The sequence below is a fragment of the Sminthopsis crassicaudata genome, chromosome 1 (assembly GCF_048593235.1).
Source record: "Sminthopsis crassicaudata isolate SCR6 chromosome 1, ASM4859323v1, whole genome shotgun sequence".
NCBI lineage: Eukaryota > Metazoa > Chordata > Mammalia > Dasyuromorphia > Dasyuridae > Sminthopsis > Sminthopsis crassicaudata.
In genome coordinates this window covers 129,680,896-129,707,712 of record NC_133617.1, presented here as the reverse complement: position 1 = coordinate 129,707,712, position 26,817 = coordinate 129,680,896, and the positions used below count along the sequence as shown (strand labels likewise).

The 26,817-nt window shown below is 32.5% G+C and overlaps 1 protein-coding gene across 3 annotated transcripts in view; it reads left to right on the top strand.

The window, feature by feature from the left end:
* Nucleotides 1-26,817, top strand: part of PKHD1L1 (PKHD1 like 1) — a 168,776-nt gene that overhangs the window by 75,590 nt on the left and 66,369 nt on the right. For all 3 annotated transcript variants that reach the window (XM_074266929.1, XM_074266920.1, XM_074266936.1), the window contains exons 36-48: nt 4,141-4,311; nt 6,070-6,296; nt 6,578-7,565; nt 9,279-9,527; nt 10,281-10,430; nt 12,687-12,861; nt 13,823-13,979; nt 14,484-14,640; nt 15,777-15,856; nt 16,535-16,664; nt 18,143-18,272; nt 19,916-20,157; nt 21,517-21,653. In XM_074266929.1, coding sequence (XP_074123030.1) covers nt 4,141-4,311; nt 6,070-6,296; nt 6,578-7,565; nt 9,279-9,527; nt 10,281-10,430; nt 12,687-12,861; nt 13,823-13,979; nt 14,484-14,640; nt 15,777-15,856; nt 16,535-16,664; nt 18,143-18,272; nt 19,916-20,157; nt 21,517-21,653 — 2,993 coding nt within the window. The remainder of the gene's footprint in view (nt 1-4,140; nt 4,312-6,069; nt 6,297-6,577; nt 7,566-9,278; nt 9,528-10,280; nt 10,431-12,686; nt 12,862-13,822; nt 13,980-14,483; nt 14,641-15,776; nt 15,857-16,534; nt 16,665-18,142; nt 18,273-19,915; nt 20,158-21,516; nt 21,654-26,817) is intronic.

Sequence of the window (26,817 nt, the reverse complement as noted above, 5' to 3'; positions counted from 1 at the left end):
TCTAGCACAGTAGCACAGTGCCTAGCACATAGGAGGTACTTAATATTTATCAAATTGAATATAATCCCTTCACATCCAGGAGACCACTTAGTCCAAAGCAATCACCCACAGTTTGCCTATCACTTAAATAGGTCTGGCAAAAGTAAGGGTGTAGAGCTGTATCCTAATGACCAGGCTCAAAAACAATTTTCCCAGGAAAACAAGCAAGGAAATAAGGATGGACTCCTGCAATAAGAACCCACAATGGATTATTTTGTTGCTCCATAACCTTAACAATAAATGCTTTAAATTTCCAATGCCTCTCCTGCTTCCATATAGCACTTGAAAAGCATAGAAAGATGATTAAGGCATCTGGATGGCACAGTGGACAAAGCACCAGCCCTGAGGTCAAGAGGACTTAAGTTTAAATCGAGCCTCAGACACTTAACTCTCACTAGCAGCAACCTTGAGCAAGTCATTTATCTCCAATTCCTTCATCAAAAAAAAAAAAAAAATACAGGAAAGAGGACTAGATTTGGAAAGAAAAGATGGATTCAAATCCTGTCTCTGCAAATACCTATATGACCTTGGACATTTCTCTATGCCTCAGTTTCCTTTGTCTGTCATATGGGTAGGTTGAGCTTAAAGATCCTTGAATTCCCCTTTAGTTCTAAATACATAATTTTATAATTCATTCCAAAAGGACAAGGGGGAGAGGTGGGCCACTTTCATAGTAAGGTTGCCATTGTGGTCACACACACATCACTCTGTCATCCATGTCTTCAGTCTTGTATTACCCTTCTTTTCTTCCCTTCCCTACCCCAATACTTTCCAAAATAATTTAGGGAGTTAAGAAAATAAATGATTCTGATATGTTGTGAGACAACAGATCTGATCTTATTGCATCATCACTGCATTCTCTGTTCTAATATCGCCTGTGTGTTTATAAGTTAGGGATGATGACTGGTAACTAGGACTCAAGTTACCACATTTTCCTGATATGGAAAACAGGGCTCTGTGGCCAATCTCCTTCAAGCCTTGAAATTCACTGACTCTTTTAAGTGATTCTTTTAAGTGTTACAGCTTCTGAATTCTCAACTTATATTTCTAAATCCCTGAATTAAACCTCTTTTTCCTCTCATCCTAACTCAGTACCTCAAAATAAATCCTAGCTCCATACTTTATTGGGTCAATGCCCTTTCTTCCTTGAAGCTAATCACTAACCTTCAGCCCTAGAGCTATTTCCTAAAACTCTTAAATAGGCTCAATCAACAACTAGAAAGCACAATTTCCCACCTGGAAGTTTTTTATCCTTTTCTGTTCAGTCTCCCAATATCCTCACTGTATAACATATGCTATTCTTTCCATATCTGGAAGAGTAAGGCAAGCACAGAGAAAGCATCTTCTCCCCTTTTCATGAAAACTGCTAAATTTGAAGGATATACTTTAAAAAAGAAAGTGAATAAGCAACTTTTACTAAAAGAAATTTAATTCCCCTCCTCAAGTGTAAGAGAAATAAGCACCACCATCTATCATCAAGCATTTATTATGTACCTACATACCAGAAACTGAGCTAAATGACAAAATGTGAAAAAATGGCAAAAAAATGACCTTCCCTCCTAGGAGCTCACATTCTTAGGGGGGAAGACAATATGCCAACTATGTAGTTACCAGAAATATAGTAATCTTAGAAGGAAGGCATTAGAAGTCTGGGTGGGAATTAAGTGAGGGCAGAGTGACAATGGATTCTTGCAGATTGTGCCATAGTCTACCAGGAAAGATTTGTTTCTTCTCAATAGGTTGGTGATCAAGGCAATCCCAACAAACTTTGAATGGAAAATGTCATCCACATCCAGAGAAAGAATCATAGAAACCAAGTGTAAATCAACATATACTGTGTTCCCTTTTTTTTCTTTTTCTTCTGTTTTTTTTTACTCTCATAATTTTTACCTTTTGTTCTGATTTTTTTCATCCCAACATGATATAGAAGGAAATATGCAAAAAAGAATGTACTTATATAACCTCCCCAAAATGTTGCTTTTGCATGTAATTAGGGAAAATAATTATATATATATATATATATATATATATATATATATATATATATATATATATATATATATTATTAGACCAAAGTGGAAAGATGATTTTTTAAAAATGTTAGAGAGAATGGCTTCTTTCATAATTGGTAAGATTCAGTTTGGTTCCAGAAAGAAGCCAGGAAAGCAAGAAAATGGAAATAAAGAAGAATAATTCAGGCATGAGGGAAGGCCATTGAAAAGGCATAGCATGGGTATATACAGTATAGTTTGTAAGAAACAGCAAAGCCACTGCTTTGCAGATACAGTAAAAAAAAAAAAAAAAGTATTAAGAAGACTAGTAGATTGTAAAGGGCTTTAAAAGCTAAACAGAAGATTGACACTGAAGATAAAAGGGAACCACTGAAATTTGTTGAGTAGGGGAGCCAGTAGAAGGGAGGAAGAATGCTGGCATGGTCCATTTTGTGTTTTAGGAAAGTCACTTTGCAATTTACTGATGACATAATGGAATTGGGAAAATCATGAGGCAGAGAGACCAATCAGAAGGATATTGAAGTAGTCCAGATGTGAACTGATAACTAATCAATCAACAATCATGTATTTAGCAATTATTGTATGTCAGGCACTATGCTAAGGGCTAAGGTTACAAATGTAAAGAATAAAATCTGTGCTCCTTAATGTTCTTAGATTCTGACAAAGACAAAAAACATAAATTCACTTGAGAATAAAAGGAAAGAAATAAGTCAAATACAAGGTAGTCTGAGAGGAATTTCTTAACTGACTCTGTAAAACCATTAATTTAGCTAAACTTTCATTTACCAAATTACCTTTCTCAGTCATCAGCATTAAGTACTTATTATATTTAGAATACTATATTAGATGAAAGAGTGACTTTTAAAATAATTACAAGGTATTGATGGTCACCACCCCTAAAAAAAATTTTAAATAGATTTGGGAAGACAAGATACACATGTAGAAATAAATAAATAAATAATTTCTAGAACTGTATTGATATAATAGAAAGTAAAGAAGGGTCTGACTAGCAACATGAACACAAACTTGATCAATCCTGGAAAACAACCAGGCTATTGTTAAAACAATAAAATTGAAGACTGCAGAAATAACAAATGTCTAAGCATGGATATCAGCATTTCTGAATTGGGGAACAAATAAACAATAGAGGAAATAAGAGCAGAAAGTTTGTTAGGGGAAATAATAATTAGCAGTGTTAAATCTATAATCCTATCATTCAAAGACAATTAAATGAGATGGGAGGAATTAAACATGATATGAAACCTTAAATAGGAGAACATTATTTTAATCTAATGAATTCTAGTACATTTATCATTTTTACTTCCCAGTTATATACAGATTATTAAAATATGGTCTTAATTGAAGATTAGAAGTAGTAATATTCTTATCTCACAAATCCTTTCAGCTTTTTTGTGGTGCTAGGACTTAAAATAATTTTTTTTATTCAGTTTAGTTTTGAATCTAGCATTTGAGTTTTTCATTCATGAAAAATGGTTTTCAAAATTGTTTTACTTCATATCTACATACAAACACACACACACACACACACACACACACATATATAAGTATTTAGCTTTGTGTTATAGCTTTTTAAAAAATGGTAGCTGGATGTCTCAGTGGTTAGAGTATTGGTGCTGGAACCAGGAAGATTTGACTTCTAATACAGTTTTAGGCACTTAATAGTTCTGTAAACCTGGGCAAATCATATAACTTCTATCTATTTTCTCTGTACTTACTTTATCTGTAAAATGAGAATAATGATAGCATTGATTTCTCAGAATGAAGAGGATATTCTGAGGACAAAATGAGATTTTTAAAAATGCTTTACAAAACTTATAGTGCTATGTAAATTATAGTTATTATTTTTTAAATATGGAACTTATTCATATAGAGGTATAATTTTACTATAAAATTATTTAGGCCAGAAGTGTGTCATTTGCTTTCTATCGCTATTTTAAACTCTGAAAAAAATGATGAAAAATTAAGAGACTTATGGTTTGAGCATTTCATCTGTATTACAATATAATTTTCCCGATAACATCATTTCCAAATATTTTTTAAATTTGTGTTTGCATCTTTTGTGTGGCAGGTTCTTTTTCTTACCAATTTACTTCACCTGGTATATATTATTATAGCAGTGGTTTCATCAATGAAGCACAGTCCATATTTCTGCAAGGAGTAATTAATGTTTTGCCAGCTAAAAATAAATACATTCCATTATACCTATTCATTGGTGGAACTGAGGTAACATATGCTCAAGGTAAGAGAAAATAAAATAGTTTATTCTGATATTTGATGAAAATTCTAATACTGATAGATCATTTGGGAACTCTTTGGATTAGATAGTTAGAAGATTTGACTTCCAGTTTTGACTCTATCATTTAATAATTGTGTGATCTTGAACAAGTCACTTATACTCTCAAAATCTAAGTTTTCTTATATATCAAATGGAGATAATCATTTACCTTCAAACCCATCTGTTCCGTTAGACTATGAGGTCCTTGTGAGTGTAAACTTATCTTTTGCCATTTTTTTTTTTTATCCCCAATGATTATCACAATGTCTGGCATGTAGTAGGTACTGAATAAATGCTTATGGACTGATCAATATGTTATAGTCTTGCTGTCAGGACAAATAGGAGTATAATGTGAAAATATTTTAAAATTCTGTAAAGTCCTGTACAAATATAAATTATGGTTATTATTGCTTTTAAGTCTTTTTCCCATGGGTAGGAGTGACTCTGTGTAAAACTCTGAAACTTTAAGTTAGGCTAATTTTCCTTCATTGCCTGTGCCCCCTATTGCTTTTCCTCTCCAATGGACCCTCATTTTAAATACAAATGAGAAAGGACTCAATTAAAATGTAAATTACACAACTAAAGCTATAAGTATGTAATGAATAATTTGTGTCACTGATATTAAAATTTCCCCTTAGATTAATAGAGAAGATATTGCCTTGAAGATCTCTATTACTATATATGTCTCTGTTTCTGTCTGTCTTTTTCTGTCTCTGTCACTCTACACACATATACACACACACAAAATATCTCAATAATCTTAATGTAGTTTTAAGCTTAATTGCTTTCTGTTTTTACAAATCAAGATGCTAAGAAATTAGGTCATACAACTAATTAGTGGGTAAGGTAGGATTTAACATATCTTCCTGAGTCTCTAAATCCAGCACTTAAAATTTTAATAGCCTAAAACTGCCCTAATTGGGGGACACCCAATATTTTAAAATTTCCTTATAATAGTTTTTTGATTAAAAATATCAAATTAGTTATGTCCCTTCCTCTCCCTAATACTGAGACTATTATAAGCAATATTTTTATTAATTTTTCAAAATTCTTGAATGACACTTTATAGTCACAATAATATTTTTGAGGTTATAGAACAATAACCATCTTTTACCTAGAGTAGTAGGCTTTAAACAAGAATTCTATATATAGTGTATCCATGCATTAGTGAAAACTTTTGACTTAAATGAAAGTTTTTTCCCCCAATTATTCAGTTAATTTTACAAAAGTAGCTTATCCAATAAGAGACAGGTGATACCTAGATAAAGTATTAAACTTTGGGATTAGGAAGACCTGAATTCAAATCTTACTTGGCCTACTTATTAGCTGTATAACCCAACTTCACTTAGCTATAGTTTCTTATATGTAAAATGTGGATAATATTTTTTTTGAGATGCCACAGTGGATAGAGCCATGGACTTGACTTCAGAAAGACCTGAGTTCAAGTCCCAGCTCAGATACTTTTTAATTTCTTTACTTTCAGTTTCTTTATATATAAAATGTAGATCAAATAAAACACCTATTTCACAAGACTACTGTGAGAAATAAAAGTGATAACTGCAAATTACAAAATGTTATATAAATACTGTTGTTATTGACATATTAGTGGCCCTTATTTAAATGTTATGCCTATTTTACAGAATATTATCATCCCCAATTTACTGCAGTTTGACAACAGTTCTGACTTTATGTAACTCATATGCACCTCTTTTTTGTGTCAAGGAGTATCTAATGAATCAAGCATGAGCATATCAGCAGCAGAATGTATAGCAGAGGAGTCTTCATATATCCAGAATAATACTGGAGTTAAAAATCTTAATGGAATTTTCTTTGAGCTTTCAAGCTGTTACTCACCATCCATAAGTAACATTAGCCCATCCTATGGCACAGTAAATGAAGCGATAACAATAACTGGGCATCGCTTTAGCAGTCAAGGATATGCTAATAAGGTAGGAACTACTTTTTTCAAAAATAGTGTGGTCTTCAGTGTAATAATATGATAATTTTTGGTTCTAAGTCTTGTGTCACAGTTTTAAAAGTGCTGATATGAATAATAAACAGCAATGTTATTATTGTTACTATTGTATAAAAGTTACATTTTATAAATATAAAAAAGTATTTGGAAATAATTAGATAATATTTTCCCATTTAACTTACTATTCATAAGAGATTTATTTGTCCATCTATGTAAACTGCTACTAATTTCATTTCATAATTAATACAATTTCAGGTTACCATTGGTGGCTATCCATGTGTAATTGAATCAAGTTCTGAAAATGTTATCATATGTCATATTGACCCTCAAAATTCAATGGCCATTGGAATTGGGGAACTTGTCACATTAATTGTGGATAACTTGGGTACAGCCATAAACACCTTGACCAGAGAACTGGACAGACGGTTTGTTCTTTTGCCCCATATTGACACAGTGACCCCAAATGTTGGATCTACTAGAGGGATGACAAGAGTAATCATTAAAGGTTCAGGATTTGCTGCCACTTCTGCTCAGATAACAGCTGCCATTGGAGGTTTTCCATGCACCATTTTATCAGTAAATTACACTGTGATTGAATGTGAGACATCTCCTGCTCCTGAACAGCATATGGACATAGATCTTCGAATACATGATATCCCTGCTCAGTGTCAAGGAAATTGTAACTTTTCTTACTTGGACAACATCACACCCTTTGTAACAGGAATCTCCCCAAATACGTTACAAAATGTGTCTACAAAGTTCATGATAGAAGGACAAGGATTTGGGGAATGTCTGGAGGATGTTCTTGTGTATATTGGAGACAGACAGTTCAGAGCAATATATGTTAATGACACAAGCATTTCTGTGGTTGTGAATGCAATGCCAGCTGGTTATTATCCCCTTAGAGTTGTAGTGATGACTAAAGGCCTGGCTGCTGGAAATTTCACTGTGAATAGCCCCTTAGTAGCATCTTTATTGCCAACTTCTGGAAGTACCCAAGGCGGTACTGCTTTGATTATTACAGGAAATGGTTTCTCTCCAGGCAACACAACAGTAACAATTGGGAATGATCTATGTAAGATTGTATCTATTACTCCTAGTGAAATACACTGCAACACTCCAGCCAGCTCACCTGCAACTGTTGAAGTGAGGATCCTCATAAACTCATTTGCCTCTCCACCATTGACATTTACATACTCACAGGATGAGACACCATATCTCAAAGAAGTTTTGCCAGACAGAGGTATTTTCTTATTTGTACTTTATCTTATCAATACCACTCAATAATAAATAACGAACTAGAAGGTTGTTATTTTGTGCAAAAGACTATATAAGTAATTTCTTAAACATAATTCCATTGAACAATGATTGCTGGAATACACATGCTGTAATTTCTGAAATACTTCTTTGTATTTAATAGCGTGTTTTCCAAAAAAACATATAATTTGCAGAATCACAGAACTTGGGGAATTAGAATTTACATTTTACATTTTCTACTAAGCCAACCCATTCTCCAAAAGGACACTATGACATATCCAACAAGTGTTCATTCTATTTTTGTTTGAACTTTTCCAAGTAGGAACCCATTACCTCAAAAGGCAGCACATTCTATTGTTGGACAGTTCCAATTACTAGGCAGTTATTTTTACATCATATTTGCAAACAGTATGATGTAAGACCTTGTGATATATGACAATCATCTAAAGGAGCTAGGGATATTTAGCCTGGAGAAGAGAAAACAGAGAGATATAACAACTGTTTTTAGGCATTTAAAGGATTTTAATGAAGAAGTAGAATTGTTCTGTTTGTCTTCAGAAGGCAGAAGAACATTTAGTTCAAAGTTGGAAAGAATCTAATTTAGATTTTATGTGAGGAAAAACTTTCCAAGAATTGGAGGGATTTTTAATACGTATTTTGTAACTGCATATATTTGCAAAGAAAGAGATAGTCATCAGTATATGACTCTTAATTCTCCTGATCATCTTTATTTAAATCTCTTCCTTTTGATATTATTCTTATTTTTGTGCATGTATTTATGTGTATATATATAACCTGAAAGATAATATATTCTAAAGACATGATTTCAATTTTACTTTATACTACTTTTGTCTTTGAAATAAAATATCTTATCCACAACCTTGATCCCTGCAGCAAATAAATATTTAATTTGTTTCTTAAAATTCCTTACAACCTCAGATCTATATATTTATATGTGTATACATTTGTGTATATACATGAGTATATATCTTCATATTTATGCATATGCATGAATATACAAATGCATGCATATCAAGCCATTTCAATTCACTGATGAGAAAACAAAAGCTCAGAAAATTAAGTGAATTGCCCAAATTCACACAGCTGGTAGGCACCAGAGGTAGGATATGAACCCATATTCTCTCCTGTAGGGCCAGATGCTTTTTGCATTGTATCACAGTCACAGAAAGCTTCAATGGCAAGTGAATCTTGTATTTATAATATGTATTTGAACTAAATTTTTGATACAATTAAAGATAAAGATGCATTGATTTAAATATAATCACTCAGAGTTACTGATGATAGATTTTTAAAAAGAGGCATATAACACACAAGACAATTGAGTATCATTCATTTTTAGTTTTGATGTAAACACTTACATGCATATGATCCCAAAAATCATGCTCCCTTTGAGCCTAATCTTGAACCCTCCCATTACTTTCTACTATTCCAATAAATAAAGTCAGTGACTTAGGAATGGTGGAACAATTAGAGGAGGATTTCTGTTAGTAAACTAATTGCAAATAATTTGCTCCTAGATTTTGAGTCCACAGAAAACTATATAGCTTTTGAATTTTTATAGAATACATTGACATACATCGTAATTTAATCAAGGCAATGCTATTTTTGAATATATTTGTTATGTAAGTGAATAAATATGTGTAAGCAAATCTAAACATTTTTATGGATTTTTTTTAAGGACCACCTGGCACTGAAATTGAAATCATTGGATCTTCTTTTGGTTTTGATGTCTCAGAAGTTGTAGTAACAATTGATGATATTCAATGTAACATCACAATGGTCAATGACAGTGTATTGCGATGCAGAGTTGGGAACCATGCTGGGGGCATTTTCCCTGTTATGCTGAGACATCTAACAAGAGGCTATGCAGTTTCCAGGATTGTTTTTGAACATTCACTCACAATTCAGAATATTTTTCCAAGACAAGGTAGCTAATGATATAGAAATTAAAATGTCATTTTTGCAAGTCTATGCAATAAAAAAAATGTGATTAAAACATACATATTTTGTAAACTATCACCTGCATTCAAAGTTTCTGTAAAATGCTAAAGGATATTTGTGCTCATGTTAAAAATAAGTGAATATATAAGAATTCCCTAAAATAACCACAAAGTACTAATTATGATAATAAATGAATGAATTACCATACCATATGTCATATAAGCCAAAATGTTATCCTTAAATTATTCGGATTGTTTATTTTAAAAAATCAACCAAATTAAAAAAAATAACATAGACAATGTAGGATGCAGGAAAACTACCAAGTGGGAGGTAATCAAGTTACATGATGTGGTATTCTTTTCTGTTTAAATATTTTTCTATTGAAAATTTTTGATAGTTAAATTTCATAATGTTTAATTAGAAGCAGCAGGTATTTAAATTAGAAGAATAATTTACCATGGTGTTTGACATTTTATATAATCAAATTATCGAAGGCTTCTTTAAAAGAAATCATTTAAATGTTTTTCTCTTTGCTCTTCTCTAGAGAAATAGTAGGAACATTTACTTACCACTGTATGAATAAGTTCTATTAAACAACTATATATTTATAAGAATTCAGATGATTAAACTTATTTATCCTAATTAAGGCTACAAGTCATATTAATTAAGGATACTCTTGTTAATGGATTTCTCCTAACTAGATTTCTTTTTTTCCTTTTCTTATTATCTCTATGCCCAGGGAGCTTTGGTGGTGGGCTAACAATGACAGTGATTGGTTCTGGGTTTAATCCACAGAATTCAATGGTATCAGTATGCAATACTGAATGTGAAGTAAATCGACTTCAATCTGATTGTAACACCTTATTTTGTAAAGTTCCATTTAATAATGGTAAGTGATGATTAAAGAAACTGCTGTCAAGAAAAATGAGAAACACAGTTTGCCCCATTATGAAATTCTATCTTGGGATCATTTAGCTTGGTAATATTTTTCTTGAAGAATTTATATGATTCTCTTTCTTTCCTTCTTTCTTCCTTCCTTCCCTCCTCCCTCTCCTTTCAGTTTCCTTTCTTCAGTTTCCTCCCCAGACATTGTTTTCTTAATTCATGTATCTTTCAAGAACCATATTCTGTGACTTAGTTATAATAAAATGTTATTTTTATTTAACTCAAATTATCCATATGGATATCAAAATATCCATATCTTAAAATCAAAACTCCTCATTATTACTTCTGTGCTAGTTTTCACTCTATCTACAATAGCACATCACTTACCTGACATCATTAGTGAAAAGACCTGAAAACATACCTTCCTTAGGTTCTTATAACTATTGAATTGTATAGCCCTACTTCTACCACCTTCCCCCACATACCCCTCACATATCTATCCAATGTCCTATCTATTCTTGATCAATGGGTCTGAATATTACAACTCTGGATTTTTTTCATTTTCTGATTTGACAAATATTAGGGCTTCTTAAAATGTCATGATTTGATTCTTAGTAGGAAAAATCAGTGCTGTTGTTGAAAAAAATATATACTGTCAATGGTAAACAAAATAATCTTTAGACATCTTCTTCTTCAACATCAGTGTGTCATGAAACCCAATCCCTGAGAATCACTGCAAATTTCTCAGTCTGGATATCCTGTACTGTATTCTTCTCCAGTTATATGAAAATAACATTAAATGCACTGAAATCATGTGGATACTACATAGGACACCAGGACAGTTATGTACCATGTCAGAACTATTTTTGAGGGTTGCTGTATTCTAAGTCTATGATTTCCTCCTGAAGTTGATATTTAGAAATTCATTGAGCACAATTGTTGCAAAAGCATTATTAACACACTTCTCTTGTGAATCCAATATAATCCTGAATGTATGGCCATCAATTTCCCCACATGCACTTGTTTCTCAGGCAGGAAATTATTTCTTTGAATTTCTAGAGGAGAAGAACCACTAGAACACTGGGCATTGGCACTATTTGTGAAGAAAAGTGAGGAACTATGGCTCTATCGAGATTATCAAATTCTGAATTTGATAAACATTTGGGAGAGAAACCTCTTCCCCAATTGATTAACCTACTAAGCCAACTGATTGATAGTCACCAAAATAAACCCAAGTAGTAGATTTAAGATTAGTTTACAAGCTGGACCTGTATATAGAAAGATAGCAAACAGAAAATAGAATTCCATATCTATATAATATATACGAATACCAGTTTCTATTATTCTGCTTGTATAGTGATGTTATGGTCTTTCAGAGGCCATTGGCCAGGCTTTGCTGGACAATGTTTTGATGGAATATCTCAACAATATTCTCATCTACTTTCAGAAATCCATCCAGCATCCAAAGTTATTCTGGGCCACTTTTCATTCCAAAGCAATGGCTGTTTAATTAATTCAAATGGAAGAGAGAGAATTTTGGTTGGCATATAATAATCCAAAGAGGAATACAAATGACCTCATCTAGTGACTTCATGCACAGGTCATAGACTTTGGAATCAGGAAAAGACTTGCAGCAATACCTTAAGATTTTGGGGGTGCTACTGGTATTTCATCACCAGGATAAAGCATCCAAAGGCACTGCCCCAACATGACTTGTCCCTGAGCAAGTCACTTATCCAGTCTAAACTTCCTTATCTATAAAATTGAATAATGATAGTGACTACTTCACAAGTTATGGGGTCAAGGGTCAAATGAGATAACATACTTTATTCATTGTGCAGAACTTCAAGCCATCATCTTTATCATCATCTTATGTGTCACGGATTTATAACCTAGAATCACTAACTTTGTTTTATTAATATTTTGATACCACCACATTTCAACAAAATTGGTTTCCTTTGCCAATCTGCTTTTTGTTCTTTGCATTTAAAAATATAATTCTGAGAAGTTCTTAAGCTTTACCAACTAACTATAAAGGTCCAATAAAACACAACCAAAAACTCTGTTTTGATATCTTGAAGGGTTCTATTAGAAATAAAATGATCAAGCTTTAGTTCATATTCTTTATGACAATATCTTTGGCTGCTCACATGCCTCAGTTTTTAGTAACATATGTGTGCTTTAACTATGCAAATATATGGGAGTGGTGTAAAAAAAATGAAACAGTAAAGCTCTTTTCATTGTGATCTTTTCTTCACAGGCAATGAAACTCAGAAAGATTGTGAAGTGAGGATTGCTAATGGGGAATACTCCATTCAGTCAAATACCACCTTTACATATATGGCCTTTTTAACTCCAGTCATCACTGATGTAACACCAACAAGAGGAGGCACAGAAGGAGGCACAAGACTCACAATCAAAGGATCAGGATTCAGGTACTATTTTTTATAGCTTTTGATATGCCTCTCCCTCTTCTCTCTTCCCTCCTCTTCAAACATACATATCTTTTCAAACATACATATTTCAGGGTAGTATTAGCTTATTCCTAATGAGATATCCATAGATGCTATAGTTTAGAATGTTAAATCAAAAAGAAAATTTGAAAAATCGCTAGCCTAACTTCAAACAGGATTTTACTTCTTACAAATCTCCAGAGAAAAGTATTAAGTAGTATCCCTTAGGGACCTTTTATAATTAGGAAAGCCTTCCTAAAACATCTTAAACTTAAACTGACTTTCTCTTCTTATCTCCTTATTTGAATCAGAAGGGATCACCAATATCAACTCAAAATCCCTCAAAATACTGGAAAATTATTATTAATACTATCCTTAACTTCCTTCTATAGATCAAATAAAAACAACCTTTCTTCATATGCCAAACTCTTATTATTTCTTCATGTTAAAGGACTACATAAGTAGCTGGAATCCACAGATAATTCTTAAAATTCACTTTAGCAAATAGTCCCAGATGTCTCTCCAATTAAATCTTTTAACCAGACTGCTAAAAAATGAAAGTAGTTCAATTTACTAATTTGTGGTTTTGGTCCATTTATTTTCTGTATTCTCCTTCTATGCTAATGAGTAATGAAGCAAACTACCAGGGGAAAAGAAGTAACAGTAATAAGACTAGATAGTCTTATTTCTCGGCCTTTTCATTTTAGTTACCTTCTTCTGTGCATTTATTTCCCTGTATTTCCATAAAAATATGATCTGCCAGCTTCATAACTGACAGCTGATAGTTCTAAGATTTCAAAATAACTCATGAGAAAAAATTAATTCATGTGGCTCAAAGATTAAAAAATTAGCTTAGTATCTTAAACAGAATTTGACACTGTGGCAAGAAAGTCTGAAGTAAGCAAACAAAATATCTTAGTATGTTTGTTTTTCTTCTTTGTAGTTCAAATATGGAGGATATCCATGTTACAATTGGACAAGCTGTATGCGATGTGAAATCTACCAATGAGACACATATTATTTGTATTACGAATGCCCATTCTCCTTCCCAGTGGGTTAAAATTTATGTCAGCGTTGGAAACAATGGCATTGCCAAACTGGTAAAAGTACTATCGGGCACAGTGACCATACTTGCTAAGTCTAGAAAATTTTAGTATTGGGGGTGAAGGATAAATAGCTATGTATTATGTACTCAACGACTCAATATAGATAATTGAGAAGTGACTGTAATATAGATATAGAGAAACATGTTACATTTTAGAGGAAACATGATATAGTAGAAAGTGTGCCATATATGTAGTCAGAAGATCTGGGTTTGAACGCTAGCTCCTTTATTAGATGTATTGTCATAGGCAGATCATTTGAACCCACTAAAACCACATTTCTTCATTTATAATATGAAGTTAATAGTACTTTATCTACTTACAAAGCCATAATGAGATCAAATCTAAAACTACTTTAAACTGTAAAATATTGTAAAAATGGAACTTGTTAAATTATTTTTTTCTGTTTGTCTAAAACAAAGTAATGATGCTAAGATATCCAATGAAATTCAATAATGTTTAAGGTTTTTTTAATTTTAACACAGTCATTTTCTATAATAGGATAATGCTGATTTCCTCTATATTGATGTTTGGTCCTCCAATTTTTCATGGGGAGGCCAATCTCCTCCAGAAGAAGGATCACTTGTTGTCATCACAAAAGGACAAATAATTTTGTTGGATCAAAGTACCCCTGTTCTTAAAATGCTTCTTATTCAAGGTAAACTTTTAAAATTCTCTCTCTACTTCTCTCCTCTTACTGTCCCTCCTTCCTTCCCTCCCTTTCTCCTTTTCTCTCTCCTTCCCTCTCCTTTTCTCTCTCCCTCCTTCTTTTCTCTCTCCCTCTCTCCCTCTCCTTTCCTCCCTCCCTCTTTCTCTCTCTCTCTCTCACTCTCTCTCTTTCTCTCTCTCTCTCTCTCCTTCCCTACCTTGCCTATGCATATAGTTATTTCTGTGTCTCTGAAAATAGTTTAGACACTTTTTGATGACTGCTGGGCTTGGAATCAAGAAAACAGTTCAAATCTGCTTACTAGCTGTGTGACTCAGGGCAAGTCATTTAATTGCTGCCTATACCTCAGTTTTCTTATCTGTAAAATCGAGATAATAATAGTAATTATTTCCCAGAGCTGATGTAAGGATCAGATGAGGTAATATGTGTGAAATACTTAGCATAGGAACTTAATAAAAGTTTATTTTCTACTTTTTCTGTTGAGCATGTATGGACTCACTTTGTAAGTAAGCTACTTGTCCTTTAGTCCACAGAATAGTTTCCACTACTCAGATATTTAAAAAAAAATACCTTTTAGGGACCAAAATTGCTCTCTTATTGGGAAATGATTGCCCCAAATATGACTTTAAAGTAAAAAGAATATTGACACAAAATTATTTTATTTAGAAAATAGTACCTTTATTTTAATCTGGCCAATAGGCAGGGAAAAAATGTAACTCTAAAAATATTTCCTAGATCAGAGTTTTACTCCTTGTGGACATTTTTTTCACAATCATTTTTAGGTCCATATTGATATTTTTAAAACCCTAAGTTTTTAATATTATAATAATTTGTATAGCTGTTTTATATTATCAACTTGTAAAATAAAAGGCAATACAAGAGAATTTTACTTTAAGTTTTGTTGTGTGGGCTTTCTAATCATCAACAATATTTTTTTCTAAACACTTAAAAAAAGTTATGCTACAATTCCATTCCACCATACAATACATGGTGAGAAGAAAAATTAAAATTTACTGTGCTGAAAACTGAGTTGATTTATACATTTAAAATATAAACTACTCATTTACCTTACTAATTTTTAAATGTACTTTTGATTGCAATGAATTCCAAAATGGCTTGATTCACAGGGGGAAGTCTAATATTTGATGAAGCAGACATTGAGCTTCAAGCAGAGAATATTTTAATTACAGATGCAGGCCTTCTTCAGGTATGTACAAGAACTTCATATGTTTTTAAGCTCACCTCTGACTTTCCACCTTTTTTCTTAAATATGGCATAGTCTTAAAAGAAACCTTAGTTCCTCCAAAATTAGTATGATCTATTAAATATTATTTTCATTTGTGTAGTGGCTGGGGATGAGAAATTGTATGTATAAATGTATTCTGTCTTTTCATAGGAAAACAGCAACATGATGTCAAACTGAACACTGAGCAATAGCAAAATTCATTTGTAAAAACTATTATTCAAACTATTCAAACAAAAAGATGGAGGTTGGAGAGATCATGCAACAGATGACTAAAAGCTAAGACTAAAGATTTGGGGGAATAGAAACTGGGTTTGTCAAAACATCACAAAATCAGAGTTCACAGATACCTCAAAAATTATATAGAACAACAATATGAAACATGAAACTCTTCTATAATATTGTCAACAAGAGATTGCACAGCTTCTTGAAAAGCTCTAGAAGTAAGAACATAGCATCTTTTGAGAGAAAGGCCAATCCATTTTGAAACAATCTTTTGGGTAGAATATATTGGAAGGCAATATTAGGCTGAACCCATCCCTCCTCTTTATACACACATAATAAAAAAAATAAGGAATACCTTTCATCATGACAGAAATTAAAATATTTTAATTTTTATCATATGAATTTCATCTCATTTAGATCGGAACTGAAGCATCTCCCTTCCAACACAAAGCAGTTATTACTCTGCATGGACACCTACGTTCTCCTGAGCTCCCAGTCTATGGAGCAAAAACTCTGGCTGTGCGAGAGGGGATACTTGATCTTCATGGTATTTAAGCCAATATTTAAGGAATTTGGTTATAGAAGTGTAGCACTAGAGACTATAAACATGACTGCTGCACTGTACTATTGGTTTGGCCATTTGATAACTCAGTTTTCCATCCATTATTTTCAAATAGAGCTACTTATAGAATGGAAATCTTTTGTTATTTATATAACATGGCATTTAAGAATTCTATAAAATCTCTAAGTAGAGGATGGTCATTCAATTGAAAATGTTATTTTTGAACTGTAACCTTAAATATTCTGGTGTAACTTCCTACATACGAAATGTAGGTAATTGCAGGATTTTCAAGTTGGGAGGTACCTAGTCCAAATCTTTTCATTTATAGATGAAATCAGGAGAAGGGAAGCTATTTTCCCAGGGTCATATATGAGGCTCATTATGAATGTGAAGTCAGATCCCATATCTTTTTATTCAAAATCCAAAAAAAATTAAAAGTAGTAAGTAGAATTATTGCAAACTTCATATTTAAAATCCTCTAATGATATGTTATTTAAATTAATTTCAAAGTATATTATGAAATAAATAACTCTATAATTCCAGTAAGCACTCATTCATTTCTCTTTTTTTATAGACATGAATTTTTACACATAGATTTACATATTATGCTTCTAACCGTTAGATAAGAGATTGGATTTATGTATGAATGCAGTTTTTTAGAAAAGAATAGACACATTTCATTTTCTATCTACAATCAATTATCAATTGAATTGTTATCAGTATAAAAAATAATCATCATTCCATCTGTAAGATCGCTCCATATTGGGTTGTTACTTTGTAAAAAAAAGAGATTTACTCTATTCACTCTGCCACCTAGATGCCAATAATTATAAGCCTATAATACTTTAGTAATCATGTAATCTATCTAATCCCCTCTTTTTAAAGTGAGCAAACTGAGGCCCTGAGAGGTCAAACAATTTGTCCAATGTCACACCTAAAGTAGTGATAGAGGTTCTGAGTCTTCTGGCTTAGTATCTAATATATACTTTCCTTTGACCCCCACTGTATGCATTACTTGATTTAATGTTTGATTCCTGGGTTTACATCCTGGCTCTGCCTTTTTATTAAATTTTCTGATCTTAAAAAAATCACTTAATCTCATTGTATCTCAGTCTCTCATCTATAAAGGGAAAAAACTGGATAAGATGGTCACCTCCTCTAGCTATCAATCCTATGATAGTCATTGTATAGCAATAAAGAAAGCAGTATATTCATATATTTTTTTAATATGAAGCTCAGGATGCAAAGGTAAAAACTTACTACAAAACTGAACATAAACCACAAACAGGTACTATATATCCATATTTATATCTATGTGTGTGTATATATACACATATAGTATATTTTTAAGTATTCACATATATATGTACGTATAAAATCCAAGCTTATAAAAATATAAATGCCTAAGAAAATTTATACAAATTTAGAATTTGTATGTGTGTTTGGAATTTATACAATTCTAGGTATGCCTATTCCTGTGACCTGGACTCGATTGGCTCAGACTGCAGAAGCAGGGGAGAGCACTCTGGTTTTACAGGAAGCAGTAACGTGGAATGTGGGAGATGAAATTGTGATTGCCACTACAGGACACAGGTACAGTAAGAGAATGTCCTAAAAATTAAAGTGGAACATAGCAGGTGATTTTTCACTAAATGTAATGCTTCAACTGAATTGTGGCATTTGCCAAAAATATCAAATTTTAATCAATTTTCTGAATTAGAGTTAATTAAAGAAACAGATGACATCTGCTTAGTGACTATATCTTGCTCTTTATAGTTTTGATCTTCCCTGATTCCAATTGTTTGTAATAATTGAGGGGGAAAAAGCCACAAAAATAAAAGTTGATATCCACAGGACTTTTTAAATACATGATTTTTTAAACTAAAATTACCTCTAATTCTTCCTCCTGTTTAATCTTATAGTTCAGCAGACAGCAAATAAAATAAAGATCACCAGTCTAACAATATTGCTATACTAAGTTTTTAAAAATATATTTTTACTTTATTGCTCAAATCCCAGGCAATGTAAAATTAAAAATGCCTACATTTATCAAGAAACAAATGATAATTCAAGACAGAAAACCACTCAATAATATTAAGGCTGTGACACACATTTAATTTCAGGGGTTTTTAAAAAGGAAATTAAGACTCAAGCTGGCATTTTTTGTCACTTTGCCATCTTACAAGTTAAAAATAGACATGCAGATGCTAAAGAAAGTTAAGCATATACTTAACTTCCAAGTGCTTATGTTCTGACATGAGAAAAAAAAACGTTGATAGTGTATTAGCAAAAACATCACATTAGCAAGAATGTCTCAGTTTAATATTTTAAAGTCTATTTTATAGAAATGCTTTTTAATGAGAAATCATTGAGAATTGTACAGTTAGATTCTGGCCTAAGCATATTGAGTTTTCTCTTCCTTTTTATCCTTTTTAACCATTTCCTTCTCAGTTTCTATATAGCAAGCACTAAGAATATGCTTGGTTGTTATAAAGCACAGAAAAAATATTTTTCCTATATATTAGAACTATCAATTCAGTTCAATTCAACAACTAGTTATCAAAGATCCTCAATGTGCAAAGCACCAGGCTAGGTATTTAGGGAGATAAGAAATTAAACCCAAAAAAATGCTAATTGTGGTACAATTTACAAATAACTATATTTCAAAACAATATATGAATTCCCAAAATAAGTAAAAACCAAATATTTTGGGAGAGAAATTTGAGGATGAGGAAAAATCAGGGAAAGCTTCCTAAAATAGGCTTTAAATGAGAGTCTCAAAATGGGAGTTCCAGAGTCTCCCATGGAGTCCATCTCAAACTGAGATCCCATGGAGTCCAATAATAGGTTTCAGAGAGTCTGCGAACTTGTAACTTTTAATATTATATATGTATTTCAATATAATTTGTTTTTGTGTGAATCAGCTCAGAAACAGCAATTCAATATAAAGGCAAAGATCCAAAGGTCTGGGCTCTCAGTCAGGGTGCAGTATCAATAAATGTCTAAGCCATTGTTCATTTGTGTACCCATGGAACTATAGGGAGAACTACACTGTCTTACATGCCAGTAGATAATAAATACCCTGACCCATTATTCTTTGAGCACTTATATTCCTTCTTATTTCCTCACCCACAATATCCTCACAGATACTGTTTAATATAAAACTAATAAACACATGGCATGCTTGTGCTTTTCATATTATAATCTTATGGTTTTATTTTGTATTTGTTTCACAGACACAGTCAAAATGAGAATGAAAAGAAGACAATTGCATCAATTTCTGACGATGGCATGTCTGTAAAGCTAACCAGTTCCTTGAAATATACACATTTAGGAAAGACCATCACACTTCCTGATGGAACATTATTTGAAGCAAGGGCTGAAGTTGGCGTTCTTACAAGAAATATCCTAGTGAGAGGCTCCAATAATGTAGAATGGAATGATAAAATTCCAGCATGTCCTGATGGATTCGATACAGGTATTTTTACAGTGTTAGTATAAGTATTTTACTCATGTTAGCTTTAGTTTAGAATTTTCTTGGATTATTTGAAGATACATTAATTCAATTTTAAAATTCAAGTCAAAGTTCTTGTCGACTATATAATTGTATGCTGAATTTAAAAGTACAGTTAAGATTCTTAAAAAATGAAGCAGTGGGGCAGCTAGGTGGTGCAGTGGATAAAGCATCAGCCTTGAAATCAGGAGGACCTGAGCTCAAATCTGACTTCAGATACTTAACACTTCACTTCCTAGCTGTGTGATCCTGGTCAAGTCACTTAACCCCAACTGCCTTACCCCCCCCAAAAAAAGTGAAGCATTTCAGTAATACAGATTAAATAATGAAATATAGGAAATGTGTTAGTTTGAAGGTTGCACACACATAAAAATAAATAAATAAATACCCTTGAAACAAAGCCTTAGGAAAATCAGTAGTTTCTATAGCAACAGAAACTTTATGCTTTTGATAGAAAAATTATATGGTCCTTTTCTTTTGCTCCATTTATACACTTGTTTATTCTGCATTGTTTGGATTTTTCCTTGTTATAATCTAGTGTTCTATATAACTAAATTTCAATTTACAAATCTATAAGACTGCAATCAGTGTAGTATCTGAAAAGCTGACAAAAGATTATTCTCCTTTCACTCATTTAACCTCTTTTTAAAAAATTCTCTAAAAGTTATACAATCTCTATCTTCTGAGATGTCATCTATAAAAATAGGTATGTTAGAAGAGGAGATTGGTTATATACACAATTATAGAATTCAGCCTGATATATTTTCCCTGAATATTTCACTGTCACGATTGTGACTGCAGTGAATTCCACTGAACAATTAATAACAAAATTCTTTGTACTATACAGCAAAAAGGCTTAGATAAATTTAGTTCAATTCACTTTTTATAACAGCATTTAGTAAATATCTACAATGTGGGTACAAATAATGTGATGATATAAAGACAAAGTCCTTAACCTGCTTAAACTCTGAAAAGTTGGTCCTCTACTTGGAAGCAAGGTCATAGAACAGAAATTCACTCAGAAGAGATTTGATCTGGTGACTTGATCAGTTGTGAATTAGTCTTATGATTTAGGCAAACCACCTCACATCTCTTAGCACAGCTTCCTTTTTTGTAAAATGTAGATAATAATAGCTGTTCTATCTGTGTCAAAGAAATCAAGGATTCAAAATGATGGATACGAGCCTTTGAAAAGTGCTATACAGTAGACTGCGTTCATTCACTTAAATTAGGGAAATGAATCAAAATATCTTTATCATGTATTTAAAAGTATATATGAACTATGTAATCACTGATGAAATCATGCATTAACATCTTTTTAAGGGGAATTTGCCACCCAGACATGTCTACAAGGGAAGTTTGGTGAAGAAATAGGAAGCGACCAGTTTGGAGGCTGTATTATGTTTCATGCTCCTGAGCCTAGTACAGATCTAGTCACAGGAAGAATAGAATATGTGGAGGTAAGCAGTGCATTTTTAAATAGGTTCACATTCCTCTTATGTTGAAATTAAATGTATATCTATCTTAATAATAGTTAATAGCTAGCATTAATATAATGTATTAAGCTTGGCAAAAATGTTTTACAAATTTTATCTTGGGGACAGAGTCAAGATGCTATTGTTCCCAACACATCCCTCTAAAGAACTTTTTAAGAAGGGCCTCAAACTGAATTCTAAGTGAAACTATCAACAAAAAGTCACTGAGTCATTTTTCCAACCCTTGACAGAATGGTCTACAGATATTGGGAATGGGGGCTGACTAGAAGTAAGGTAGAAATGGTACCAGCTGTGGCCTTGGAAGTAGCAGTGGTGGCAGCTGTAAGAATGCCCATACACAGAGATGCTAAGGGGATTGGTTAGAAAGTTATTCTGAAAAGATCTCTACTTCAGCACTGAAAAGAGGAACATGTACCATTTGGCACATCTTTTGTCCATTTCTTATTTCTGGGTTATAGTTCCAGGACATAGAAGAGCAATGCTTGCAGTCATGAAGGTTCATGGTCCCTCCCTGGATATGGACAAAGTAAAAACCAGGAAGGAAGTGACCAGACCACTCCATAGATCATACTCTGTTGGAAGCACTAAAAACTTTCAGGCCAACAGACCTGGGTATAAAAGTAACAGGATATATAAATTATAGAAACAAGTCAGATATATTCCTTTCTCCTACCAGAGGTAAGCAAAGACAAACTCTAGCATAGAGTCCAAAGTCAAGAAACAGACTATATAAATTAATTAACAATAACCACAAAAAAGTGCCTGACCATAAATGCTACTGTGATGACAGAAAGGCAAGACACAGATTCAAAAGATAATGATTTTAAAATATATACAAGCAAAGCCTTATAGGTAAAAATGCAGATTGGAAACAAGTTTTATAAAAATTTCCAGAATAACTAAAGAAATAGATAAAAAAGAGCAGAAATCACTTTAAAAATCAGAACAGTAGAGGAAAAATTAGGGGAAAAAAAGGAAAGTAATACAAGAAAATTATGAAAATATTACTAAACAGCTTGGAAAAAGAGGCAAAATTACTAAAGATACTAGTTCATTAAAAATTAGAATTAGACAAGTAGAAGCTAAAAACTCCAAGACATCAAGAAAAAATAAAACACATTCAAAAGATTTTTTAAAAATAGAAAAAAAAAACTTCTATTTATATATTGAAATATCTCATAGAAAAAAAAATAAATGACTTGGAAAAGAGAATGATGAGAAATAATTTAAGAATTATTGGACTGCCTGAAAGCCATAATAATACATTTTTTAAAAAGCTTAGGCTTTACATTTCAAAAAATTAAAAAGGAGAACTTCCCAGATATTTCAGAATCAAAAGACAAACTAGCTCCTTTGATTTTCAGGATTTCTACTTTATTATTTTTAGTTGAAGGAGTTCAGGAGACATAGTCAGATTTATGGATAAAGGAAGAATTCATTGCCAAACAAAATAGAGAGGTTTATGGTAAGTAAAAGGGATAATTAATTACACAAACATTTTTGTGTACAAACACAATAGCCAAGACTGGAAGATTTTTTAGATAGATCATTTTCTCTAATAAAGAGCTCATTTATCAAATATATAAAGAATTGAGCCAAATTTTTAAAAATAGGTGCTACTCCTAAGTCAAAGGATATGAACAAGCAATTATCAGAATAAGAATCAAAACTTTCAGTAGTCATATGAAAAAGTTATCTAAATCACTAATAATTAGAGAAATTAAAATTAAAGCAACTTTGGGTGGTTACTTCTTATCTGGGATTGGCTAAGATGACAGAAAAGGAAAATGACAAACACTAGAGAAGATGTGGAGTAGCAAACTATTTCCATTCTGGAAAACAATTTGGAAGTATGCTCAGAGAGTTATAAAACTATGACCCACTACTATTAAGTCTATGCCCCAAGTAAATCAAAGAAAAAACAAAAGGTCCGAGATGTACCAAAATATTAAATTATGTGGTAGCAAATTAGAAATTGAGGAAATGATCTTTAATTGGGGAATGGCCAAATTGTGGCATATGATTTTGATGGAATACTATTGTGCTGTAAAAAACAGTGAAGAGAGTGTTTTTAAGAAAATTTAGACAAACTACTACTAAGTGAACAGAACAGCATCAAGTAATCAATCTATATAGTAACAATATTATGGTTAGTTAAATGTTAAAGATTTAGTAACTTTTTTTTTTTTTTTTTTTTTTTTAATTTTTTATTTTATTTTATAATTATAACATTTTTTGACAGTACATATGCATGGGTAATTTTTTACAACATTATCCCTTGCACTTACTTCTATTCAGATTTTTTTCCCTTCCTCCCCCAACCCCCTCCCCCTGATGGCAAGCAGTCTTATATATGTTAAATATATTACAGTATAATTTAGATACAATATATGTGTGTAGAACCGAATTTTTTGTTGCACAGGAAGAATTGGATTCAGAAGGTAAAAATAACAGTTTACATTCATTTCCCAGTGTTCCTTTTCTGGATGTAGCTGGTTCTGTCCATCATTAATCAATTGGAATTGGATTAGCTCTTCTCTATGTTGAAGAAATCTACTTCCATCAGCATACATCCTCGTACAGTATCATTGTTGAAGTGTATAATGATCTTCTGGTTCTGCTCGTTTCACTCAGCATCAGTTGATGTAAGTCCTCTCCAAGCCTCTCTGTATTTCTCCTGTTGGTCATTTCTTATAGAACAGTAATATTCCATAACATTCATATACCATAGTTTACCCAACCATTCTCCAATTGATGGACATCCATTCATCTTCCAGCTTCTAGCCACTATGAAAAGGGCTGCCACAAACATTTTGGCACATACAGGACCCTTTCCCTTCTCTAGTAGTTCCTTGGGGTATAAGCCCAGTAGTAGTATGGCTGGGTCAAAGGGTATGCACATTTTGATAACTTTTTGGGCATAATTCCAGATTGCTCTCCAGAATGGTTGGATTCTTTCACAACTCCACCAACAATGCATCAGTGTCCCAGTTTTCCCACAGCCCCTCCAACATTCATCGTTATTTGTTCCTGTCATTTTAGCCAATCTGACAGGTGTGTAATGATACCTCAGAGTTGTCTTAATTTGCATTTCTCTGATCAATAGTGATTTGGAACACTCTTTCATATGAGTGGAAATAGTTTTAATTTCATCATCTGAAAATTGTCTGTTCATAAGATTTAGTAACTTTGATTGACCACAATTCTTTAAGACTGGTAATGGAAAAAATTAACCATCTACAGATAGAGAAGTAATGGATTCAAAATATAGATTGGAGAATTGTTTTCTCTTTCTTTGTGTGTGTGTGTGTGTGTGTGTGTGTGTTTTGAGGGGGAACATAGCTAATACAGAAATATATTTCACATTATTTCATACATATGGTGGAATTCCATTTCTTGCCTTTTCATGAAGGAAGGTCAAGGAGAAGAGAATTAGAAAATTTGGAACTGAAAATAAAAATTAAATTAAAATATGAAACAAATACATCATTTTACCCTCATAACAACTCTAGGAGGAAAGTGCTACAATTATCCCTTTTAACTGGTGAAGATAGCAAAGTAGACATCAATTAAATGACTTTCTCAGTCACACAACTAGTAAATATCAAAGGATTCCTTGTCCTGTGTTCTACTCACTCCACTATTTGCTGCCTCTATAGTCAGAGATTATTCCTGTAACAAAGAGTAGACCAGAATAATGCTCTGATTTGTGAGTGATGAAAGTGAATATCAGTAAGTAAAAACTGAAGAGCAAAAGTGAGAAAAGACAAATTGAATCAGAATTTGGAGAGCAAGAGGAGGGCATGACATGATTAAATAGAGATGTGAAATGAACAAGAATTGATAGGATTTGGGTAATGTTAGCATAGATGCAAAGATTAGGCTTTATAAAATATTATTGTATAATAAATAAAAATATAGTAATACACTATTTCTCTTCATTCATATACTTCCAGATTTCTTTAAAAAGAGAGAGGGGAATGTAGTGATCTTAATTCCCTTGGTACTACTCTTTCATATTCAGCTGACTATACTTGATGCCCTGATCATGCACCCTTTGCTGATTTGTTGGGAGTACAGTCTTCGAGATTACCAAGGACTTACTCTAGTCCAGTAGTTTTTTCTCTGTCTTCATGTTTCTTGGCCTCTGGACTTCACTTGACATTGATGAAATTCTCTCCTCTTTTGATTTCCCTCACACTACTCTCTCCTGTTTTTCTAAACAGAACTTTTTGGTGTTCTTTGTTAACTTGTCTGCTTCATTCTATTCATAAAATGTTGTCATTACCCAAGGTTTCAGTCTTGTCTTGCTCTCATCTCATTCTATATTGGCTCTTTTAACAATATTTATCACTTTCATAGTTTCAGCTATCACAACTAGATTTTAGAAACTTGATATGGGTCTCAAGCTTTTCACAAGCTCTTGAGAGAAATAATTATTCTTCTCTTGTATCATAATTGATTATTATATTAAGACCAATTATTACATTAAGATTAGTTATTGTATTGTAGCCCCCTTTCTACTTTCTCATCCAGAAAAAAGCAGTGTGGGTGATCTTTCTAAAATATTTATCCAATTAGGATGACTAAGATCTAATCAAAGAGAATAAATTCTAAATTTAGGCTGATGGGTACATTCCGCTCAATGTATTTGCTCAGATTAGTCTGGGAAAATGTGGATTCTGAACCGTTTTGTCAGACAGGCAATATGGAAATTTTGACCAAGATTTAGTTGAACTAAATCAGGTATCCTAAGACCCTTGTAATATGACCTAGCCTTTCATTGCATTATTTATTTTCTCATTAATTGTTAGCCAATCAGAGTTGACTGCCAACCTCAGAAACATCTACTCTTTCAAGAGCATATAAACTGTGAGCCCACCACCATGAGGAATCTTTGATCTAAGAGAGATAGCAAAGTGACCAACCTTTATTAATAAACATACTGGCATTATTAATAAAATGATTAAATTACCCAGAAACCATGTCTCTTTTTAAATGTCAAACCCTAGGTCCTCAATTTCATCTACCTGATGGATATCTTCAATGAAGGGTTTGAACCACATGTTCTTCAGCTCTGAATGCTGTGATCACTGCCTGAATGTTCCACCAGAGACATTAAACTCAT